The 21006-nt window shown below is 43.3% G+C and overlaps 1 protein-coding gene across 4 annotated transcripts in view; it reads right to left on the reverse strand.

Moving 5' to 3' along the window:
• glra2 (glycine receptor, alpha 2) overlaps window positions 1-21006 on the reverse strand; it is a 215694-nt gene that overhangs the window by 38205 nt on the left and 156483 nt on the right. The window contains exon 8 of one of the 4 annotated variants that reach the window (XM_068039866.1): window positions 1860-1877. The exons of the other annotated variants lie outside the window; for them this stretch is intronic. Coding sequence (XP_067895967.1) covers window positions 1860-1877 — 18 coding nt within the window. The remainder of the gene's footprint in view (window positions 1-1859; window positions 1878-21006) is intronic. 4 annotated transcript variants of the gene reach the window in all.

Raw genomic sequence — 21006 nt, forward strand, 5'->3', positions numbered from 1 at the left:
CAGAGCTTAGAACTGATCCAATGGTTGTAGGATTGCTTAGCTTTGTCTATCACATGCTGCTTCAGTTGTTTGGCATGTAAGTAGCTTCATCAGGTTGACATCTCATTTTTAGGTATGCCTGGTGCTGTTCCTGCATGCTCTCCTACACTCTTCATTGAACCAGGGTTGATCCCTGACTTGATGGTAATGGCAGAGTGTGGGATATGCCGGGCCATGAGGTTACAGATTGCGGATGAATACAACTCTCTTGCTGCTGATAGCCCACAGTGCCTCATGGATGTCCAATTTTAAGTTACTAGATCTGTTCGAAATCTATCCCATTTAGCACGGTGGTAGTGACACACAACAGGATAGAAGGCATCCTCAACGTGAAGACGGGGCTTCATTTTCACTAGAACAGCACGGTGGTCACTTCTGCCAATACTGTCATGGTCAGGTGCATCTACAAGACGTAGCTTGGTGAGGACGAGGTCAAGTAGGCTTTTCCCTCCTGTTGGTTCCCTCACCACCTGACACAGACCCAGTCTAGCAGCTACGTCCTTTATAATTCGGCCAGCTCGATCAGTTGTGGTGCTACCAAGCCATTCTTGGTGATGGACATTGAAGTCCCCCACCCAGAGTACATTCTGGGTCCTTGTCACCCTCCATGCTTCTTCCAAGTGATGTTCAACGTGGAGGAGTACTGATTCATCAGCTGATGGAGGGCGGTAGGTGGTAATCAAAAGGAGGTTTCCCTGCCCATTTTTGACCTGATGCCCTGAGACGTCATGGGTCTGTAGTCAATGTTGAGGACTCCCAGGGCAACTCCCTCCCAACTATATACCCCTGTGCTGTCACCTCAGGTGGGTATGTCCTGTCCCACCAACAGGGATGGTGATGGTGTCTGGGACATTTGTATGTAAGTTATGATTCCGTGAGTATGGCTATGTCAGAGTGTTGCTTGTCTAGTCTGTGGGACATCTCTCCCAATTTTGGCACAAGCCCCCAGATGTTAGCAAGGAGGACTTCGACAGGGCTGGTTATTCAAAAAGAGAGGGAGATAGAAAGCAGAAAACTGCAGACCAGTTTTGAGGGAGTTACATCTGCTGTGGATAAAGGGGAACCAGTGGATGGGGGTATTGTACTTAGAGTTCCAGAGGCATTTGATTAGGTCCCACATCAAAGGTTATTGCAGAAAATAAATGCTCATGGTGTAGGGGATAACATATTGGCATGGATAGAAGATTGGCTATCTAACAGGAACCAGAGAGTAGGCATAAATGGGTCATTTTCTGGTTGGCAAGATGTAACGACTGGTGTGCCTTAGGGATCTGTGCTGGGGCCTCAACATTTTACAATTTATATAAATGATATAGATGAAGCGACCAAAGATATGGTCGCTAAATTTGCTGATGTCACAGATAGGTAGGAAAGTAACTTGTGAAGCGGAATAAGGGGGCTACAAAGGGATATAGATAGGTTAAGTGAGTGGGCAAAGACCTGGAAAATGGAGTATAATGTGGGAAATTGTCCACTTTGGCAGGAAGAATAAAAAAGAAGCTTATTATCTAAATGGTGAGAAATTGCAGAGCTCTGAGATGCAGAGGGATCTGGGTGTCCTAGTGCACGAATTGCAAAAGGTTAGTATGCAGGTACAGCACATAATTAAGAAAGCTAATAGAATGTTATTGTTTATCGCGAGGGGAATTGAATACAAAAGTAGGGAGGTTTTGCTTCAGCTATACAGGGCATTGGTGAGACCACATCTGGAGTAATGTGTACAGTACTGGTCTCCTTATTTAAGGAAGGATGTAACCTCGTTGGAGGCAGTACAGAGCAGGTTTAATAGACTAATTCCTGAAATTGGCGGGCTGTCTTACGAAGAAAGATTGGACAGGCTAGGCTTGTATCTGCTGGAATTTAGAAGAGTAAGAAGTGACTTGATTGAAACATATAAGATCCTGAAGGGTCTTGACAGGGTGGATGTGGAAAGGATGTTTCCCCTTGTGGGAGAATCTGGAACTCGGGGTCACCGTTTAAAAATAGGGGGTCGCCCATTTAAGACAGAGATGAGGGGAAATTTTTTCTCTCGGGGGCGTGAGTCTTTGGAATTCTCCTCCTCAAAAGATGGTGGAAGCAAAATCTTTGAATATTTTTAAGGCAGAGGTAGATAGATTGTTGATAAACAAGGGGGTGGAAGGTTATCAGGGGTAGGTGGAAATGTGGAGTAATCAGTTCAGCCATGAATGTATTAAATGGCGGAGCAGGCTCGAAAGGCCGAGTGGCCTACTCCTGCTCCTAATTCGTATGTTTGTACATTTGTGCTGCTGTTTCTGGTGCCTCGGTTGATGCTGGGTGGTCCGTCCAGTGTCATTCCTTTTAGAGTTTTCTCTAGCGATTTGGTACAACTGAGTGGCTTGCTAGGCCATTTTCAGAGGGCATTTAAGAGTCAACCACATTTCTGTGGGTCTGGAGTCACAAGTCGGCCAGACCTAGTAAGGACAGCAGATTTCCTTCCCTAAAGGACAATAGTAAACCAATGAGTTTTTACGCCAACTGGCAATGGTATCATGCCCACCATTACTGAGACTAGCATTTCTCTGGAGATTGTTCTAGCAAAAAGCCAGGCAGACACAATGGCCAAGTGGCCTCCTTCTATGCTGTAACCTAAAGAAAATTCAAAATGTATTGCTGACACAGGCAAAATATTGCGTATTGGAAGAATGAACAACATAAGTAGACAATGAAGGGAACAGGATTACCACTGGGCGGAGTTTCAAAGAGATGCAGGAAGGATAATGGACTCATTGCTTTCAATGTCATGATCAGGTGAAGAAATAATCCCAATGTTAAAAGAAAGTTGGGATATATAGCCAAACAGTGGATTGTAAAAATACAGAGGTTACATTGAGACTTTGAGGCTGCACTGATCAGACTTTGCTTGGAATACTGGGGTAGAATTTGCATAGGGGCTTTCAAGTCTCCCTCCAATGGAATGATTTTTCAGAACAAGATGATAAAAGGACACTTGACACCAACTTCAGTGGAAGGTTGGCAGAAGCAGCAAATAAAAAATCTTAAATGCACCCTAATCTTTGCCCACTTTTGCTATCTCCCTCCACTCAGCCTTTTTAAATCTCTGTATTCCTTTGACACTCTCGTTCTAGGTGCACAACAAAAAGTAAAACTACCTGTAATGTAATTGTAGGAATATATTGTTTGAAATAATTTGCCTATAATATTTGCAGGTGTACTGTAAGATTTTGGTTAATGTATTGAATGACCTCTGCTTTGTATGCTGAGAAGAGGCATTACACTGTTTTGTGATATTTTTGTTTATCAGTAATAAATATTTTTCATTTTACTATACATGTCCAAACCTCCATTCCAAGCTAAGATGGTGTAGCTGTCATCTGAGAGTGTGGATCTTGGGGTATCTGAGTCCCAATTTATCTGTGACTTAAATGCATTTCAAATTAATTGGAAGAGACTTTCACTTCTCCATTTAATTTTCAGATGAAGTCCGAACATGATATTCATTTTAGGTAGGTTCTGTTTCTGCAACTTGTGTGCATTGGGAATGGAATTAATTTCACTTTTTTCCATTAAGAAGCATTTTAAATTGCTAGGTCGTTTCTAACTAAGAAAATGCCTCGATGGACACCACAAAGTAGAGCCAAAGCTCCTTAAAAATCCTACCACATGAGTAATTCTACACAAAGTACAAACCAACACCGTATTTCAATGCACTCCAGCCAGCTTCCACACATCATATTTTGAAGCACAGATTTTAAACATTATTAATAACTACTATACAAAATGTTTTGAATGCTACATTTGCAATTCTGGGGCCAATTACATAACTTTTAATGGCAGTAAGTTGTTTTGTACCACATATAGTGGATTAAATACATTGCATGCTGGTCTTCAGAAAATCTTAGATGTTATTTTGGAAGTCATTTATACAGCAGCACTGGGATGCAGTGCTCAGCCACTTTGGGGAGGAGGTAGTTACTGCACACTTTGAATTGCTGATTATTTTTTTTAAGTGCACTTAGAGAGCAGGATCTGAGAGCTACATTGCAGTGGTATGTCACTGATACAATCAAAAGTACTTATAAGCATTTGAGCCTTCCTGCTTCACAATTTTTTTTTTAAAAGGAAAAGGACCATCAGGGGAAATGACCATTGGAGATTAAAAAAAAGGGTCAAGCTGGATAAAGGAAGAAATTATATCTCACTGAGCCCATTTTCTGGGCAAAAGTGACAAATTTCACAGGGCTATATCACATGCTCCCACGGCTGCCTGAAGGACATTTAATCCAGATTGGGTCGGGTGATTTTTCAGAAGTCATTGGCAGCTGCCTTAAACAGGCGTTGGGCTCCTGGCATATGTTAATATGCTTTTTGCTTGAAGGGAGCTTGAGGCAGAGCATTAGTGCTGCAGCATTGGTACGCCGTCTCCAACCTGTGTTCCCTTCGGGCATAGCCCCCCACCCCCACCTCTGGGATCACTGAATTTATTGCATCCTCACAGTTTCCTAATAGGGTTGGGAGGAATGGGGTGGAGGTGGCACGATTTAACCATTTGAGTTTGTGGAAGTCAATTAGAGTATATTTCAAAACACAGTTAACAATGAGTTATAAGAAGAAGAAGATCCCCAAGGACACATTGTACAGCGAGCTCGTCACTGGTATCAGACCCACCGGCCGTCCATGTCTCCGCTTTAAAGACATCTGCAAACGTGACATAAAGTCTTGTGACATTGATCACAAGTCGTGGGAGTCAGTTGCCAGCGATCGCCAGAGCTGGCGGACAGCCATAAAGGCAGGGCTAAAGTGTGGCGAGTCGAAGAGTCTTAGCAGTTGGCAGGAAAAAAGACAGAAGCGCAAAGGAGAGAGCCAACTGCTTAACAGCCCCATCAACCAATTTTATCGGCAGCGCCTGTGGAAGAGTATGTTACTCTAGTATTGGCCTTTTTAGCCACTCCAGGCGCTGCTCCACAAACCACTGACCACCTCAACACGCTTACCCATTGTCTCGAGAGACAAGGATGCCAAAGAATGAGAAGAATAAGAAGAAAGTTCAAAATAAATGGAACCAAAATTGAAGAAAGAGCAAGTCGGAAATCAAATTGCACAAATTCACAAAGTTCTCTATGGTTTGCATTAATAAGATGCAATGGTATTTTTCAGAGCTAATCTTAGTATTTTAAATTTGGATTTTGTGAAACTGAATAAGTCCACTTGAGGTAAGAAACAAAGAGAAATTCGATAACCTCTGAAAAAGTGAGATGCGCAATTAATGCACACCCATTGCTTCTGGTACAGGTAGTTGAGATACTGGGTGAGCTAAACATTAATAAAGAGGAGGTATTAGAAAGGCTGACTGTACTGAAAACTGATAAGTCATTGCATTCATGGGCATTCATGGCTCCCTGCCATGTTACCGACAGCTATGCCCTTACACATCCCAGACCCTCCCTTTTCCCCATGCTCCTCAAATGAAAATTCCAAACTGTTGCTCCCCAGACTCCTAACGAGCTCTACAATGAGCTCAAAAAGCAGTTAATTGGAGGTACGCAGGTTGTCTGCTCCCCTCCCATCCTCCCTTTTGAAAATTGCATCATGTCCCCAAGTTGTCGGGAAACAGTGACACCTCCTGGGTGCGTGATTTTCCGGGCTCACCCACATTTGAACTCGCCCCATGGGCGACTGAAAATTCAGCCCAATAATCCAGGAAAATATGAACATTCACTTGGAGAAATGTGGATTAATTCAGGAAAGTAAACACAGATTTGTTAAAGGGAAATCATGTTTAACTAACTTGTTAGAATTTTTTGATGAGGGAACAGACAGTTGATGAGGGTGATGCAGTTGATGTGTTGTATAAAGACTTACATAGGATATATGGCACAGAAACAGGCCATTTGGCCTAAACAGTCCATGCCGGTGTTTATGCTCCACTCGAGTCGCCTCCCATCTTTCCTCATCTAAATCTATCGTCGTAACCCTCTATTCACTTCGCCTTCAGATGCTTGTTTAGCTTCCCTTTTAATGCATCTTTACTTTTTTTATATTTTTTCATGGGTGTTGTATGATTGCTTTAAGAATGATTGTCCCTTTCCGAACTCAGTATGTTATTGATATAAGTACCAGAAAGTAGCCACATGACTAGAAGCCATACTCAATCAGCACTGTTACCCACTGGACAAAGGTTCTGTATATAGTTTGCTCTGTATTGTGTGTATTAGTTCAGCTGTTAATAAACCTTCTAAGATCTTCAAGGAACTGGAATCCACATAACTTATTGTGTTGCTTAAGATAAACTCATGACAATGGGATGTTGGCATCGCTGGCAAGGATGGAATTTGTTGCCCATCCCTAATTGCCCTGAGAGGGTGGTGATGAGCTGCCTTCTTGAACTGCTGCAGTCCATGTGGTGTAGGTACACCCACAGCCCTGTTAGGAAAGGAGTTCCAGTATTTTGATCCCGTGACAGTAAAGGAGCGGTGATATAGTTCCAAGTCCGGATGGTGTGTGGCTGGGAGGGAAACTTGCACATGATGGTGTTCCCATGCATCTACTGCCCTTGTCCTTCTAGGTGGTAGGGGTCACAGGTTTGGAAGGTGCTGTCGAAGGAGCATTGGTGAGTTGTTACAGTACACCTTGTAGATGGTACAAACTACTGCCACTGTGCACTGGTGGTAGAGGGATTGAATGTTGAAGGCGGTGGATGGGGTGTCAATCAAGTGGGCTGTTTTGTCCTGGATGGTGTTGAGCTTCTTGACTGTTGTTGGAGCTGCACTCATCCAGGCAAGTGGAGAATATTCCATCACACTCCTGATGTGTGCCTTGTAGATGATGGACAGGCTCTGGGGTGTCAGGATGTGAGTACTATTCACTTCAACTACTCCCTGTGGTAGCGAGTTCCACATTCTCACCACTCTTTGGGTAAAGCAGTTTCTTCTGAATTCCCTATTGGATTTCTTGGTGACTACTGATGACCTCAAATTATGCTCTTCCCCACAAGTGAAAATATTCTCTCTGTATCTACTCTATCAAAGCCGTTTATAATTTTAAAGACTTCTATTAGGTCACCCCTCAGCCTCTTTTTTTCAAGAGAAGAGACCCAGCCTATTCATCCCTTCCTGATATGTATACCCACACATTTCTGGTATCATCCTTGTAACTCTTCTCTGCACCCTTTCCAGTGCCTCTATATCCTTTTTATAATATGGCGATCAGAACTGTGCGTAGTATTCTAAGTGTGGACCAAGCAAGGTTCAACACAGGTTTAGCATAACTTACCTACTTTTCAATTCTATCCCTCTAGAAATAAAGCCTAGTGCTTGGTTTTTTTTTTATGGCCTTGCTAACCTGCAGTGCAACTTTTAGTCATCCATGTATTTCTACTCTCAGATCTCTTTGGTCCTCCACCCCACCTGGACTCACAACTTCCAAGCAATAAGTGAGCTTCATTTCCAATTATTTGCATATTCTGCAAGTTTATTAATGTCCTCCTGTAATTTGTTGCAGCCCTCCTCAGTATTGACTATCACTTCCAATTTGGAGTCATCCGTAGACTTAGAAGTTGTGTTTTAGATTCCAAAATCCAAATTGTTAATGTAAATTGTGAACAACAGTTATGTTTTTGGAACACCACTATCCACCTTCTGTCACTCTGAATAATTACCCTTTACTTCCACTCTCTGCTTTCTGCCCTGAAGACAGCCAGCGTTCCATTCTGCCACATGTTCCCTGACTCGGCATTCCCTGACCTTATCCATTAGTCGATTATGGGGCATTTTATCAGAGGCCTTTTGAAAATCCAGATAAATTACATCTACTGCATTACCATCATCCACCCTTTCTGTTACTTCCTCAAAAAATTTAATAAGTTGGGTGAAGCAACATTTTCCTTTTTGAAATCCATGCTGACTATTCTTTATTATATTTTTCATTTCTGGATGTTCTTCTCGTCACTCCTCAAGTAGGTATTCCATTATTTTTCCTACCACTGAAGTTAATCTGACTGGTTTATAATTCCCTGGGCATATTCTGCACATCTTAAATATAGGAATTCCATTAGTTATCTGCCAGTGCTCTGGCACTATACTTTGTTTTAACTAATTGTTAAATATGTGTAGTAATGCCTCTGCTATCTCTTCCCTAGATTCCTTTAAAATGCAAAGATGCAATCCATCCAGACCAAGTGCTTTATTCTTTTTGAGTTTGATTAGTTTATTCAATACAACCTTCTTTTTATTTTAAGTGCACCAATTTCATTATTCAGCTCATCATACAATGTTATGTCTACTTGTTCTATCTCCCTGGTAATTAATGAAGCAAAATAATTATTTAATATTTCTGCCATCTCTCTATCATTACCAATGGTATTATCTGTCTATCCCTTCATGGTCCTATTCCCATCTCAACCTTTTTTATTGATGTGACAGTCAAATATTTTATTATTTTGTTTTATGGCCCTTGATAATTTAATTTAATAGTTCCTCCTTGCCTTCCGAATTTTTTTTTTTTACTTATTTCCTAATCTTTTGTATTTTCTCTTATCATGCACTCCTCTGTTGTCTATGTACTTAATGTATGCCTCTTTCCTAACCCTCAATTGTTCCCTTGTGTCTTTATTCATCTAGGAAGTCTCACTAGCCTTTAGTTTGCTCTTTTTCTTTTCATGGAATATATTTTTTCTGCACTCTGTTGAACACCATTTTAAATGTTTACCATTATTGTTCTATATCGTTGTTTGCCAATATTGTTGCCCATTTTATTTTCCCAAGTTCTAATCTCAGTCCCTCAAAATTAGCTTTTCTCAAATCTATTCATCTGGCTTTCATCATATTTATGTCCTTCTCTATTGTCATCTTAAAGTGTATTTTATTATGGTCACTATTGCCTAGATGTGCCCCTACTTTCACTTCTCTTAACTATTCTGATTCATTACTGCTCTGATTCAATAGCAAATCTTCCCATGTTGGGCTTTTTACATATTGGGTTTGAATGGAGTCCTGTACACATTGTAGGAACTCCATTCCCTTATCCCCTTTACCTTCTTCTTCTGTCCAATTAATATTGGGTTAGATGAATTCCCCATAAATATTATTCAGTTTTTTACTCAATTTGCTAATTTGTCTAAATATTTCTTCTCCCACCTCCCTTCCACTATTTGGTGATCTGTAGACTACATCTATTAGTGTGATTAATCCTTTATTATCTTTTATCTCTATCCATATGCATTCTATTTTTGTCTTGCTGATGGCTGCATTCCTTTTCGATTTCTATTATGTTATCATTAGTAGGTACAACAACTCCACCTCCCCTTTACCCCTCTCTATCTTTTCTTTATGTTCTACGGGTCGATGTTTAACTCCAAGTCCTGATTTTTCTGTAGCCTTGTCGGAGTAATTCCCGACAATGCCTGGTTCCTCCCAATGCATGATTACCACCAGTTCCCCTGTTTTATTACTGACATTGTGTTCATTGCTGTACAGACAATTCAACTCCTTTTTAATAGGATTTCCTCTCACTTTATGTTTAAACAATCTTTTAGACTCCAAATCTATCTTCTTTGGCCTCCTTGTCTTGGGAGACAATGGGTAAGCGCCTGGAGGTGGTCAGTGGTTTGTGAAGCAGCGCCTGGAGTGACTATAAAGGCCAATACTAGAGTGACAGACTCTTTCACAGGTGCTGCAGGTAAAATTGGTTGTCAGGGCTGTTTCGCAGTTGGCTCTCCCCTTGCACTTCTGTCTTTTTTCCTGCCAACTGCTAAGTCTCTTCGACTCGCCACTCTTTAGCCCCGCCTTGATGGCTGCCCGCCAGCTCTGGCGATCGCTGGCAACTGACTCCCACGACTTGTGATCAATGTCACAGGACTTCATGTCGCGTTTGCAGACGTGTTTAAAGTGGAAACATGGACGTCCAGTGGGTCTGATACCAGTGGCGAGCTCGCTGTACAACGTGTCCTTGGGGATCCTGCCATCTTCCATGCGGCTCACATGGCCAAGCCATCTCAAGCGCCGCTGACTCAGTAGGGTGTATACGAGTGTATAACTCTATTCATTCCCTTACCATCAATGTCTTCCCTTACTTTATTCTTTCTTATGCTCTCCTTCCCTGTTTTGTTTACATTTAGGCTGCTTACGTTTCTTGTAGATCCCTCCCCCCATTTTACTAGGTTAAAGCCTTTTCCAACTCCCTATCTATCCTTTTCACTAGGACATGGGTCCCATCCTGGTTCAGGTGGAGCCCGTGCCATGAGTATAGTTCCTTCCTTTCCCATAACTGACGCCAGTGTCTCATGAAAAGGAACTTCTCTTTCCCACACCAGTCCTTTAGCCACGTGTTAATTTTTCTGATCTGACTGCTCCTATGACATTTTGCACGTGGCTCCAGAGATTATTACCCAGGAGATCCTGCTTTTTAGTTTAGAGCCTAATTCCTGGTACTCTTTCAGCAGGACCTCCTCCCTGTCCCTATCTATGTTGTTTGATCCAACATGGACCATGGCAACTGGATTTATCCCGTCCCTTTTCATGTTTCTCTCTAGCCGCCATGAGATATCCCTTATCTGGGTAGGTAACATTGGGACTTTTGCTCTTGGCTGCAGATGGTGCTATCTATTCCCCTAATTATAGAGTCCCCAATACCACTACATTTCTGTTCTGTTCTTCCTCTGCTTGGACAGCCTTCTAAGCCACAGTGCATTGGTCTGCATTGTGGCTGTCCTCCCTGCAGTCTTTCGCCTTGTCCTCACAGGTAGCGAGTACTTCCAAAAGGCATTTGATAAAGTGCCACAAGTCTATTGACTTGTCATTAAAGTTGAAGCTCATGGAATAAAGGGAAAGAGTCAGCATGAATGCAAAGTTGTCTGAGTGACAGATAACAGAGTAGTGGTGAAGGGTTGTTTTTTGAAGTGGAGAAAGGAGAATAGTGGGGCTCCCCAGGACCTAGACTTGAGTGTAAAGGGCACAATTTCAAAATTTGAAGATGACACAAAACTTGGAAGTCTTGTGAACTGTGAGGAGAATAGTAATAGACTTCAACAGGACATAGACAGGCTGATGGAATGGGCAGATATGAGGCTGATAAAATTTGATGCAGAAAAGTGAAGTGGTGCATTTGGTAGGAAGAATGAGGAGAGGCAAAATAACATAAAGGGTACAATTCTAAAGGGGGTGCAAGAGCAGAGGAACCCGGGGGGTATATGTGAACAAATCATTTAAGGTGGCAGGGCAGGTTGAGAAAGTGGTTGAAAAGGCAAATAGGAACCTGGGCTTTATAAATAGAGGCAAAAAGTACAAAAGCAAGGAAGTTATGATGAACCTTTCCAAAACACTTGTTTGGCCTCAGCCGGACTATTGTGTCAAATTCTGGGCACCGCACTTTAATAAGAATAAGAAGATTTTAGAGAGGGTGCAGAAAAGATTTACGAGAATGGTTTCAGTGATGACAGACTTCAATTGTGTGGATAGATTGGAGATGGTGGGGTTGTTCTCCTTTAAAGAGAAGTTTGAAAGGAAATTTGACAGAAGTTTTCAAAATCATGAGGGGTCTGGACAGAGTAGTAGAAATAACCTGTTACCGTTGGCAGAAGGGTTGAGAACCAGTGGACTCTGATTTAAGGTGAATGGCAAAAGAACCAACGGCAACATGAGGAAAAACCTTTTTAAGCAGCAAGTGGTTAGGATGTGGAACACCCTGCCTGAGAGCGTGTTGGAGGCAGACTAAATCATGGATTTCAAAAGCAAACTGGATAAGCACCTGAAGAGACAAAATTTGCAGGGCTATGGGGAAAGGGCTGGAGAATGGGACGAGGTGAGTTACTCTTGCAGACAGCTGGCATGGACATTATAGGCTAATTAGCCTCCTTCCATTCTGTAACCATTCTATGGTTCTATAAGACAGTATCTTCAAAACTAATTCTCCTTTGCACATCCCACTTCCCCCTCATCTCACAATCTCAACTGATTTAGAAGCTGTAGATGGTCTAAGCATGCACCTCTTATTTTACCCTCACCCACACCATATCTCTAGCCTGGTCCCTTTTCGAGGACTGCAACCTGCCCAGTGGTGGGAGCAAAGCAAGAAGACAGTGACGAAGAAACACAGTCACCCGTTCTCATGCTCACAGCCACCAGCTCAAACATTGACACTGCACCTACTTTAGAGGATAACTCAGAGGCAGGAATTGCACGTGGGGAATCACTGGACAGGACTGTAGATAGGGGGCAAAGGTACCACAAGGTGCCAGCTACTCAATGGCTGAATTTCCACAAGACTTCTGCTCCAGAGGTCTCAGGTGAACACTTCCATGGGGCAGGTTACAAAAGAAAGCTGATGGGTATGCACAATGAAATGCTTGGTACATGCCACCTAAGCTAAGGGCAGCAGTCACATGGGATCACCACCACCTGCCAAGTTTCCCTCCAAGCCACAACTATCCTGACTTGGAACTATGTCGCCATTCCTCCACTGTTGGGCTAAAATCCTGGAACTCCCTCCCTAACAGGGCTGTGGGTGTACCTATACTACTTGAACAGCAGTGATTCAAGAAATTGGCTCACCACTACCTTCTTAAGGGCAATTAGGGATAGACAGCAAATGCTGGCCTTGCTAGCAATGTTCACATCCCATGAACGAATCAAAAATAAAAGGGCCAGCTAGAAAACCTGCATGCAATGCTGAGGAGCATGGAGGAATCCAGTACCAATTTGGTCAAAGAGACTGGAGCCCATTTTCTTCCAGCGTGGAAGTGGTGGCTGTTGTATGATTGCCTTTAAGAGTGATGTCCCTTTAAGATCTTAGTATGAACTAATGAGCCAAGTACCAGGGCGTGATCAGGTGACTCCAACCCAGAGTCACTCTGCTACTGCAACACCTAGAGACAAGTTCTGTAAATAGTTAGCTCTGTACTGTGTATAATAGTCTCGCTGTTAAACCTGTTTGAGATCTTTAACCAACTGGACTCCACACATCTCATTTATGTTGCATCAGACAACATAAAAGAATGCATTATGTGGTGGCAGCGGTGATGAGAAGACAAAGTCTGAGGTTGAAGACCACAGTTAAAACAGCTCTAAACATAACCTTTCCTACAACCAGTAGAGAGAAAGTTCAAGAAAAATACTGGCTAGGTGAAAAAAGAAAAACTTACCTCAAGCGGAAGAAGACAGAGCACAGAATGGTAGGCGGCAAGTAAATCGGGGGATTCATTGTGCTGATGGGTGAGGGATACTGCTTAAAAAAAAGCTTTGAAGTCCTTCAAAAGATCTTTTTTTTTTCAAAAGCTCTGTGTAGAAAAAAAACAGGAAGACCTGACTCCTTTCCCAAGCTGATCGAGGTTGTGCCATTACAGGAGACATCTGTTAGAAAAAATGTGGGAAAACCCAGCTCACTGCAGAGCCTTCATCCACACAGCCAAAGTTTAAAAACCCATTAAACTACTCAAGCATGAATAAGACATTCCATTCACAAAGCCACAGTTAAAAAAAAAAACATTAAAACTACTCCAGTGTGAAGAATATAATAAACTTTGAACAAAAACCCATTGAACTGCCTATTGTACAGTTATGTAAACAGAAGAGGCTTAAGTGCTGGAAGCAAGAGAAACGCAAAGCACTAGCAAACACCCACTCCTGTCAATCAAAGCAGCTAGTATAAATAACAGAGAGTCTCTTAAAGGGGAAACAATGCAGAGTCATAGAACAATTCTTAAAGTAAGTTTTAAAGCAAAAGAACAGCAGAAATCTGGATACCAAATGTCCCAGCATGAACTGGAAGGCCTTCACTATCCGAGTTCCAACTGTTTAAATTGTCATGGTCCTGTAGTTTTTTTTCAGAATATGTGGTTTGCCTTTAAGGTTTGCAAGAGATCAGCATTGCTTTAAGAACCAGCAAACCTCAGGAGTTATAGGAAGGTGTATTTTCATTGCCTTAGAAACAGCCATTTGGAGACTGCGATTCAAAGGGTGCATTCTCATTACCATAGATACAGCCACTGGGAGTGAGCCACATGCGATACATTTGTTAAAATTCAGTTCTGAACTGGCTTTTAGTTGAAGACAGTTTGTTTTAACAGAACACAGACACAGGGGACATACAGGCAGCTGTGGTGACAGCACCTGGAAAAAGAGCTCTCAACCATTTAAACTGAAGGAAGAAGATTTTAGTCTGTTTAATTATTCTCTCTCAAAATTCTAGAACATCAAGCCAAAACAGAGCTGTCTGGTAATTTAAACTGAAGGAAGGGAAGTTAGACTGTGACAATCTTTTATCCCTCAAAAAACTCTAAAGTCAGATTGATTCCATTGAAAGTGTTTGCAACTCGTTAATTGTTGAAATTTGCTAGAGAAGGAAAGCAACATTCTGTGAGGACTTCAAGCAACATTGGACTGTAAATTTGCAAGGACTCTAATTTTTTCTATTTTAAATGTTCTTTATATCTTCATAGTGTTTATGAATTTAGTTCTTCGAATTGAAGAATTAATTTGCTGATTTAAAGACACCTGGTTTGGTTAGCCTCATTCTGGGGTTGATAGTACAATTTGGCTGGGTCTCTCTTTAATTTGGAAAGTTTTAAATGATATGTTAGGCGATCTGTGGAGCGACAGGATTGAAGTATCAGTCTGTTTCTCTGACCAGAATCAGAATCATATATTTTGACTGGGGGCTTTGACTGGAGCGGTCGGTTGTAACAAAAAAAATGCTGTTATTCTTCACAGACCAAATAATTGTAGAGCCATAAAAACAGGCTGTAAAAATGCTAATAGCAGTTGGAAATGAGGGATTACACAGAATCAACACCTCTGGACTATCTATCGAGGACCAGAAAGATCCTGCAAAGATATGGAAAGTGCTAGAAGATCAGCTCTGATGAAGAGTGAATTTTAGAATTCAACACCTGGAATTGATGTCCTACAGGCAACAGCCACAGGAATCAATAGACCAGTTCATCAGTAGATGCCATAGTAAGGGTAACGAATGTGATTTCTCAGAAACAGAGCTGTCGGACCAAATAATGGAGCTGGTGATTATATCAACACCAACTGAAGCGTTTCAGAAACACCTCATGGAAAAAAGAAAGGTCACAGCATTGATGCTGTGCTGGAAGATGGCAGGAAATACAAAGTCGTTGTAGCAAGCACTAGGTGCAGCCAACAGTATTGGCACAATAACCAGGTCGAAAAGAGCAAGCATGTTGTGTGGTAAGTGCAGTCTGTCCCACTCACGGCGAAATTGCCCTGCATTTTGAGACCTGTGCAAGGCGTGCGGTGCAAAAGGACACTGGGCCCGCCTATGCAGAAATTCTGGCTCCAAAGACGCAGCCAGAAGGACACAAGCCAAAGGAAGACAGGCGCAGCAACAGGGCAACATACGAACATATGAATTAGGAGCAGGAGTAGGCCACTCGGCCTTTTGAGCCTGCCCGCCATTCAATAAGTTTATAGCTGAACTGATTACTCCATATTTCCACCTACCCCCGATAACTTTCCACCCCCTTGCTTAACAAGAATCTATCTACCTCTGCCTTAAAAATATTCAGACTCTTCCTTCACCACCTTTTGAGGAAGAGAATTCCAAAGACTCATGCCCCTTTGAGAGAAAAAAATTCTCCTCATCTCCGTATTAAATGGGCAACCCCTTATTTTTAAACAGTGACCCCTAGTTCCAGATTCTCCCACAAGAGGAAACATCCTTTCCATGTCCACCTCAGGATCTTATATTTACCAATCAAGTCGCCTCTTACTCTTTTAAATTCCAGCAGATAAATGCCTAGCCTGTCCAATCTTTCCTCATAAGACAGCCCACCCATTCCAGCTATTAGTCTAGTAAATCTTCTCTATACTGCCTCCAATGCATTTACATCCTTCCTTAAATAAGGAGACCAGCACTGTACACAGTACTCCAGATGTGGTCTCACCAATGCCCTGCATCGCTGAAGCATAACCTCAAGATATTTGTATTCAATTCCTCTTGCGATAAACAATAGCATTCTATTAGCTTTCTTAATTATGTGTTGTACCTGCATACTAACCAATTAGAAACATAGAAACATAGAAACATAGAAAAATAGGAGCAGGAATAAACCATTCAGCCGTTCGAGCCTGCTCCGCCATTCAATACGATCATGGCTGATCATCCAAACTCAGTAACCTGTTTCCACTTTCTCCCCATATCCCTTGATCCCGTTAGCCCTAAGAACTATATCTAACTCTTCCTTGAATACACATAATGATTTGGCCTCAACTGCTTTCCATGGTAGAGAATTCCACAGGTTCACCACTCTCTGAGTGAAGAAATCTCTCCTCATCTCAGTCTTAAATGGCTTACCCCTTATCCTTAGACTGTGATCCCTGGTCCTGGACACCCCCGCCATCGGGAACATCTTTCCTGCATCTAGTCTGTCCAGTCCTGTTAAAAGTTTGCAGGTTTCTATGAGATCTCCTCTCATTCTTCTAAACTCTAGCAAATACACGCATAATTGACCCAATCTCTCTTCATACGTCAGTCCTACCATCCCAGGAATCAGGCTGGTGAACCTTCGCTGCACTCCATCCATAGCAAGAACATCCTTTCCCAGATAAGGAGGCCAAAACAGCACACAATACTCCAATACGTCTGGGGAGGCGGTGGCGTAGTGGTATTATCACTGGACTAGTAACCCAGAGACCCAGGGTATTGATCTGGAGACATGGTTCACAGCAGAAGGTGGAATTTGAATTTAATTAATAAATCTGGAATTAAAAGCTAATCTAATGATGGCCATGAAACCATTGCCGACTGTTGCAAAAACCCATCTGGTTCACTAATGTCCTTTAGGGAAGGAAATCTGCTGTCCTTACCTGGTCTGGCCTACATGTGACTCCAGACACACAGCAATGTGGTTAACTCTTACATGCCCTCTGAACTGGCCTAGCAAGCCACTCAGTTGTACCTAACTGCTACGAAGTCAATAAAAAGGAATGAAACTGGATGGACCACCCGGCATCGACCTAGTCATTGGAAACGACAACGGCAAACCCAGCCCTGTCGACCCTGCAAAGTCCTCCTTACTAACATCTGGGGGCTTGTGCCAAAGTTGGGAGAGCTGTCCCACAGACTAGTCAAGCAACAGCCTGATATAGTCATACTCATGGAATCATACCTTACAGACAATGTCCCAGACACTGCAATCACTATCCCTGGGTATGTCCTGTCCCACTGGCAGGACAGACCCACCAGAGGTGGCGGGACAGTGGTCTACAGTAGGGAGGGAGTTGCCTTGGGAGTCCTCAACATTGACTCTGGACCCCATGAAGCCTCATGGCATCAGGTCAAACATGGGCAAGGTAACCTCCTACTGATTACCACCTACCGCCCTCCCTCAGCTGATGACTCAGTACTCATAAGTACTCCATGTTGAACACCATTTGGAGGAAGCACTGAGGGTGGCAAGGCCACAAAATGTACTCTGGGTGGGGGACTTCAATGTCCATCACCAAGAGTGGCTCGGTAGCACCACTACTGGCCGAGTCCTAAAGGACATAGCTGCTTGACTGGGTCTGCGGCAGGTGGTGAGAGAACTAACAAGAGGGAAAAACATACTTGACCTCGTTCTCACCAATCTGCCTGCCACAGATGTTTCCATCCATGACTGTAATGGTAGGAGTGACCACCGCACAGTCCTTGTGGAGACGAAGTCCCGCCTTCACATTGAGGATACCGTCCATCCTGTTGTGTGGCACTATCACCGTGCTAAATGGGATAGATTTCGAACAGATCTAGCAATGCAAAACTGGGCATCCATGAGGTGCTGTGGGCCATCAGCAGCAGCAGAATTGTACTCAACCACAATCTGTAACCTCATGGCCCGGCATATCCCCCACTCTACTATTACCATCAAGCCAGGAGACCAACCCTGGTTCAATGAAGAGTGCAGGAGGGCATGCCAGGAGCAGCACCAGGCATACCTTAAAATGAGGTGTCAACCTGGTGAAGCTACAACCCAGGACCACTTGCATGCCAAACTGCATAAGCAGCATGCAAGAGACAGAGGTAAGCGATCCCATAACCAACGGATCAGATCTAAGCTCTGCAGCCCTGCCACATCCAGCCGTGAATGGTGGTAGACAATTAAACAACGAACTGCAGGAGGTGGCTCCACAAATATCCCCATCCTCAATGATGGGGGAGCCCAGCACATCAGTACAAAAGATAATGCTGAAGCATTTACAACAAGCTTCAGCCAGAAGTGCCGAGTTGATGATCCATCTCGGCCCCCTCTTGAAGTCCCCAGCATTACACTTGCCAGACTTCAGCCAATTTGATTCAGTCCGCATGATATCAAGAAATGACTGAAGGCAGTGGATACTACAAAGGCTGTGGGTTCTGACAATATTCCGGCAATAGTACTGAAGACCTGTGCTCCAGAACTTGCCGCACTCCTAGCCAAACTGTTCCAGTATAGCTACAACACTGGCATCTACCCAGCAATGTGGAAAATTGCCCAGGTATGTCCTGTACACAAAAAGCAGGACAAGTCCAACACGGCCAATTACCGCCCCATCAGTCTACTCTCAATCATCAGCAAAGTGATGGGTGTCATCAACAGTGCCATCAAGCTGTACTTGCTTAGCAATAACCTGCTCAGTGATACCCAGTTTGGGTTCCGACAGGGACATTCAGCACCTGACCTCATTACAGCCTTGGTTCAAACATGGGCAAAAGAGCTGAACTCAAGAGGTAAGGTGAGAGTGATTGCCCTTGACATCAAGGCAGCATTTGACTGAGTATGGCATCAAGGAGCCCTAGCAAAACTGGAGTCAATGGGAATCAGGAGAAAATCTCTCTGCTGGTTAGAGTCATACCTAATGCAAAGGAAGATGGCTGTGGTTGTCGGAAGTCAATCATCTGAGCTCCAGGACATCATTGCAGGAGTTCCTCAGGGTAGAGTCCAAGGCCCAACCATCTTCAGCTTCTTCATCGATGACCTTCCTTCAATCATAAGGTCAGAACTGGGGATGTTTGCTGATGATTGCGCAATGTTCAGCACCATTCGCGACTCCTCAAATACTGAAGCAGTCCGTGTAGAAATGCAGCAAGACCTGGACAATATCCAGGCTTGGGCTGATAAGTGGCAAGTAACATTTGTGCCAGGCAATGACCATCTTCAACAAGAGAAAATCTAACCATCTCCCCTTGACATTCAATGGCATTACCATCGCTGAAACCCCCACTATCAACATCCTAGGGGCTACCATTGACCAGAAACTGAACTGGAGGAGCCATATAAATACCGTGGCTACAAGAGCAGGTCAGAGCTTAGGAATTCTGAGGCGAGTAACTCACCTCCTGACTCCTCAAAGCCTGTCCACCATCTACAAGGCACAAGTCAGGAGTGTGATGGAATACCCTCCACTTGCCTGGATGGGTCAGCTCCAACAGCACTCAAGAAGCTCGACACCATCCAGGACAAAGCAGCCCGCTTGATTGGCACACCATCCACAACCATTCACTCCCTCCACCACCGACGCACAGTGGCAGCAGTGTGTATCATCTACACGATGCACTGCAGCAACGCACCACGGCTCCTTAGACAGCACCTTCCAAACCTGTGACCTCTACCACCTCGAAGGTCAAGAGCAGCAGATACATGGGAACATCACCACCTGCAAGTTCCCGTCCAAGTCACACACCATCCTGACTTGGAACTATATCTGCGTTCCTTCATTGTCGCTCGGTCAAAATCCTGGAACTCTCTTCCTAACAGCATTTTGGGTGTACCTACCTCCCATGGACTGCAGCGGTTCAAGAAGGCAGCTCACCACCACCTTCTCAAGGGCAATTAGGGATGGGCAATAAATGCTGGCATTGCCAGTGATGCCCACTTCCCATGAATGAATAGAAAAAAAAATGTGGTCTCACCTAGGCCTTGTGTAATTGCAGCAAGATATCCTTGCTCCTGTACTCGAATCCTCTGGCGATGAAGGCCAACGTTCCATTTGCCTTCTTAACTGCCTGCTGCAACTGCATGCTTACTTTCAGAGACTGGTGCACAAGGACAGCCAGGTCTCACTGCACCTCCCCTTTTCCCAATCTATCGCCATTCAGATAATAATCTGCCTTTCTGCTTTTGCCACCAAAGTCACATTTATCCACATTATACTGCATCTGCCATGTATTTGCCCACTCACTCAACCTGTCCAAATCACACTGGAGCTTCTCTGCATCCTCCCCAGCTTTTGTGTCATTTTCAAACTTGGATATGTTACATTTAATTCCCTCATCTATATCATTAATATATATTGTGAATAGCTGGGGTCCTAGCACTGATCCCTGTGGTACCCCACTGGTCACTGCCTGCCACTTGGAAAAAGACCCGTTTATTCCTACTCTTTGTTTCCTGTCTGCCAACCAGTTCTCTATGCATGTCAGTACCTTACCCCCAATTCCATGTGCTTTAATTTAGCATGCTAATCTCTTATGTGGGACCTTATCGAAAGCCTTCTGAAAGTCCAAATCCACTGGTTCTCCCTTATCTATTCTACATCTCGTTCCATCCTCAAAAAGTTCCAGTAGATTTGTCAAGCATAATTTCCCTTTCGTAAATCCATGTTGTCTTTGTCCGATCTTGTCATTGCTTTCCAACTGCTCTGCTATTACATCTTTTATAATGGATTCTAGCATTTTCCCCACGACTGATGTCAGGCTAACCATTCTAAAATTCCCTGTTTTCTCTCTACCTCCTCTTTTAAATAGTGGGTTTACATCAGCTACCCTCCAATCCGTTGGAACTGTTTCAGAGTCTACAGAATTTTGAAAAATGACCAGCAATGCATCTACTATTTCTAGGACCACTTCCTTAAATATTCTGGGATGTAGATTATCAAGCCCTGGGGATTTATCGGCCTTCAATCCCATCAATTTCCCTAACACCAATTCCCTACTAATACTGATTTCATACAGTTCCTCCTTCTCACTAGACCCTATGTTCCCCAACATTTCTGGGAGGTAATTTGTGTCCTCCTT

Source organism: Heterodontus francisci, chromosome 10 (genome assembly GCF_036365525.1).
Source record: "Heterodontus francisci isolate sHetFra1 chromosome 10, sHetFra1.hap1, whole genome shotgun sequence".
Classification (NCBI taxonomy): domain Eukaryota; kingdom Metazoa; phylum Chordata; class Chondrichthyes; order Heterodontiformes; family Heterodontidae; genus Heterodontus; species Heterodontus francisci.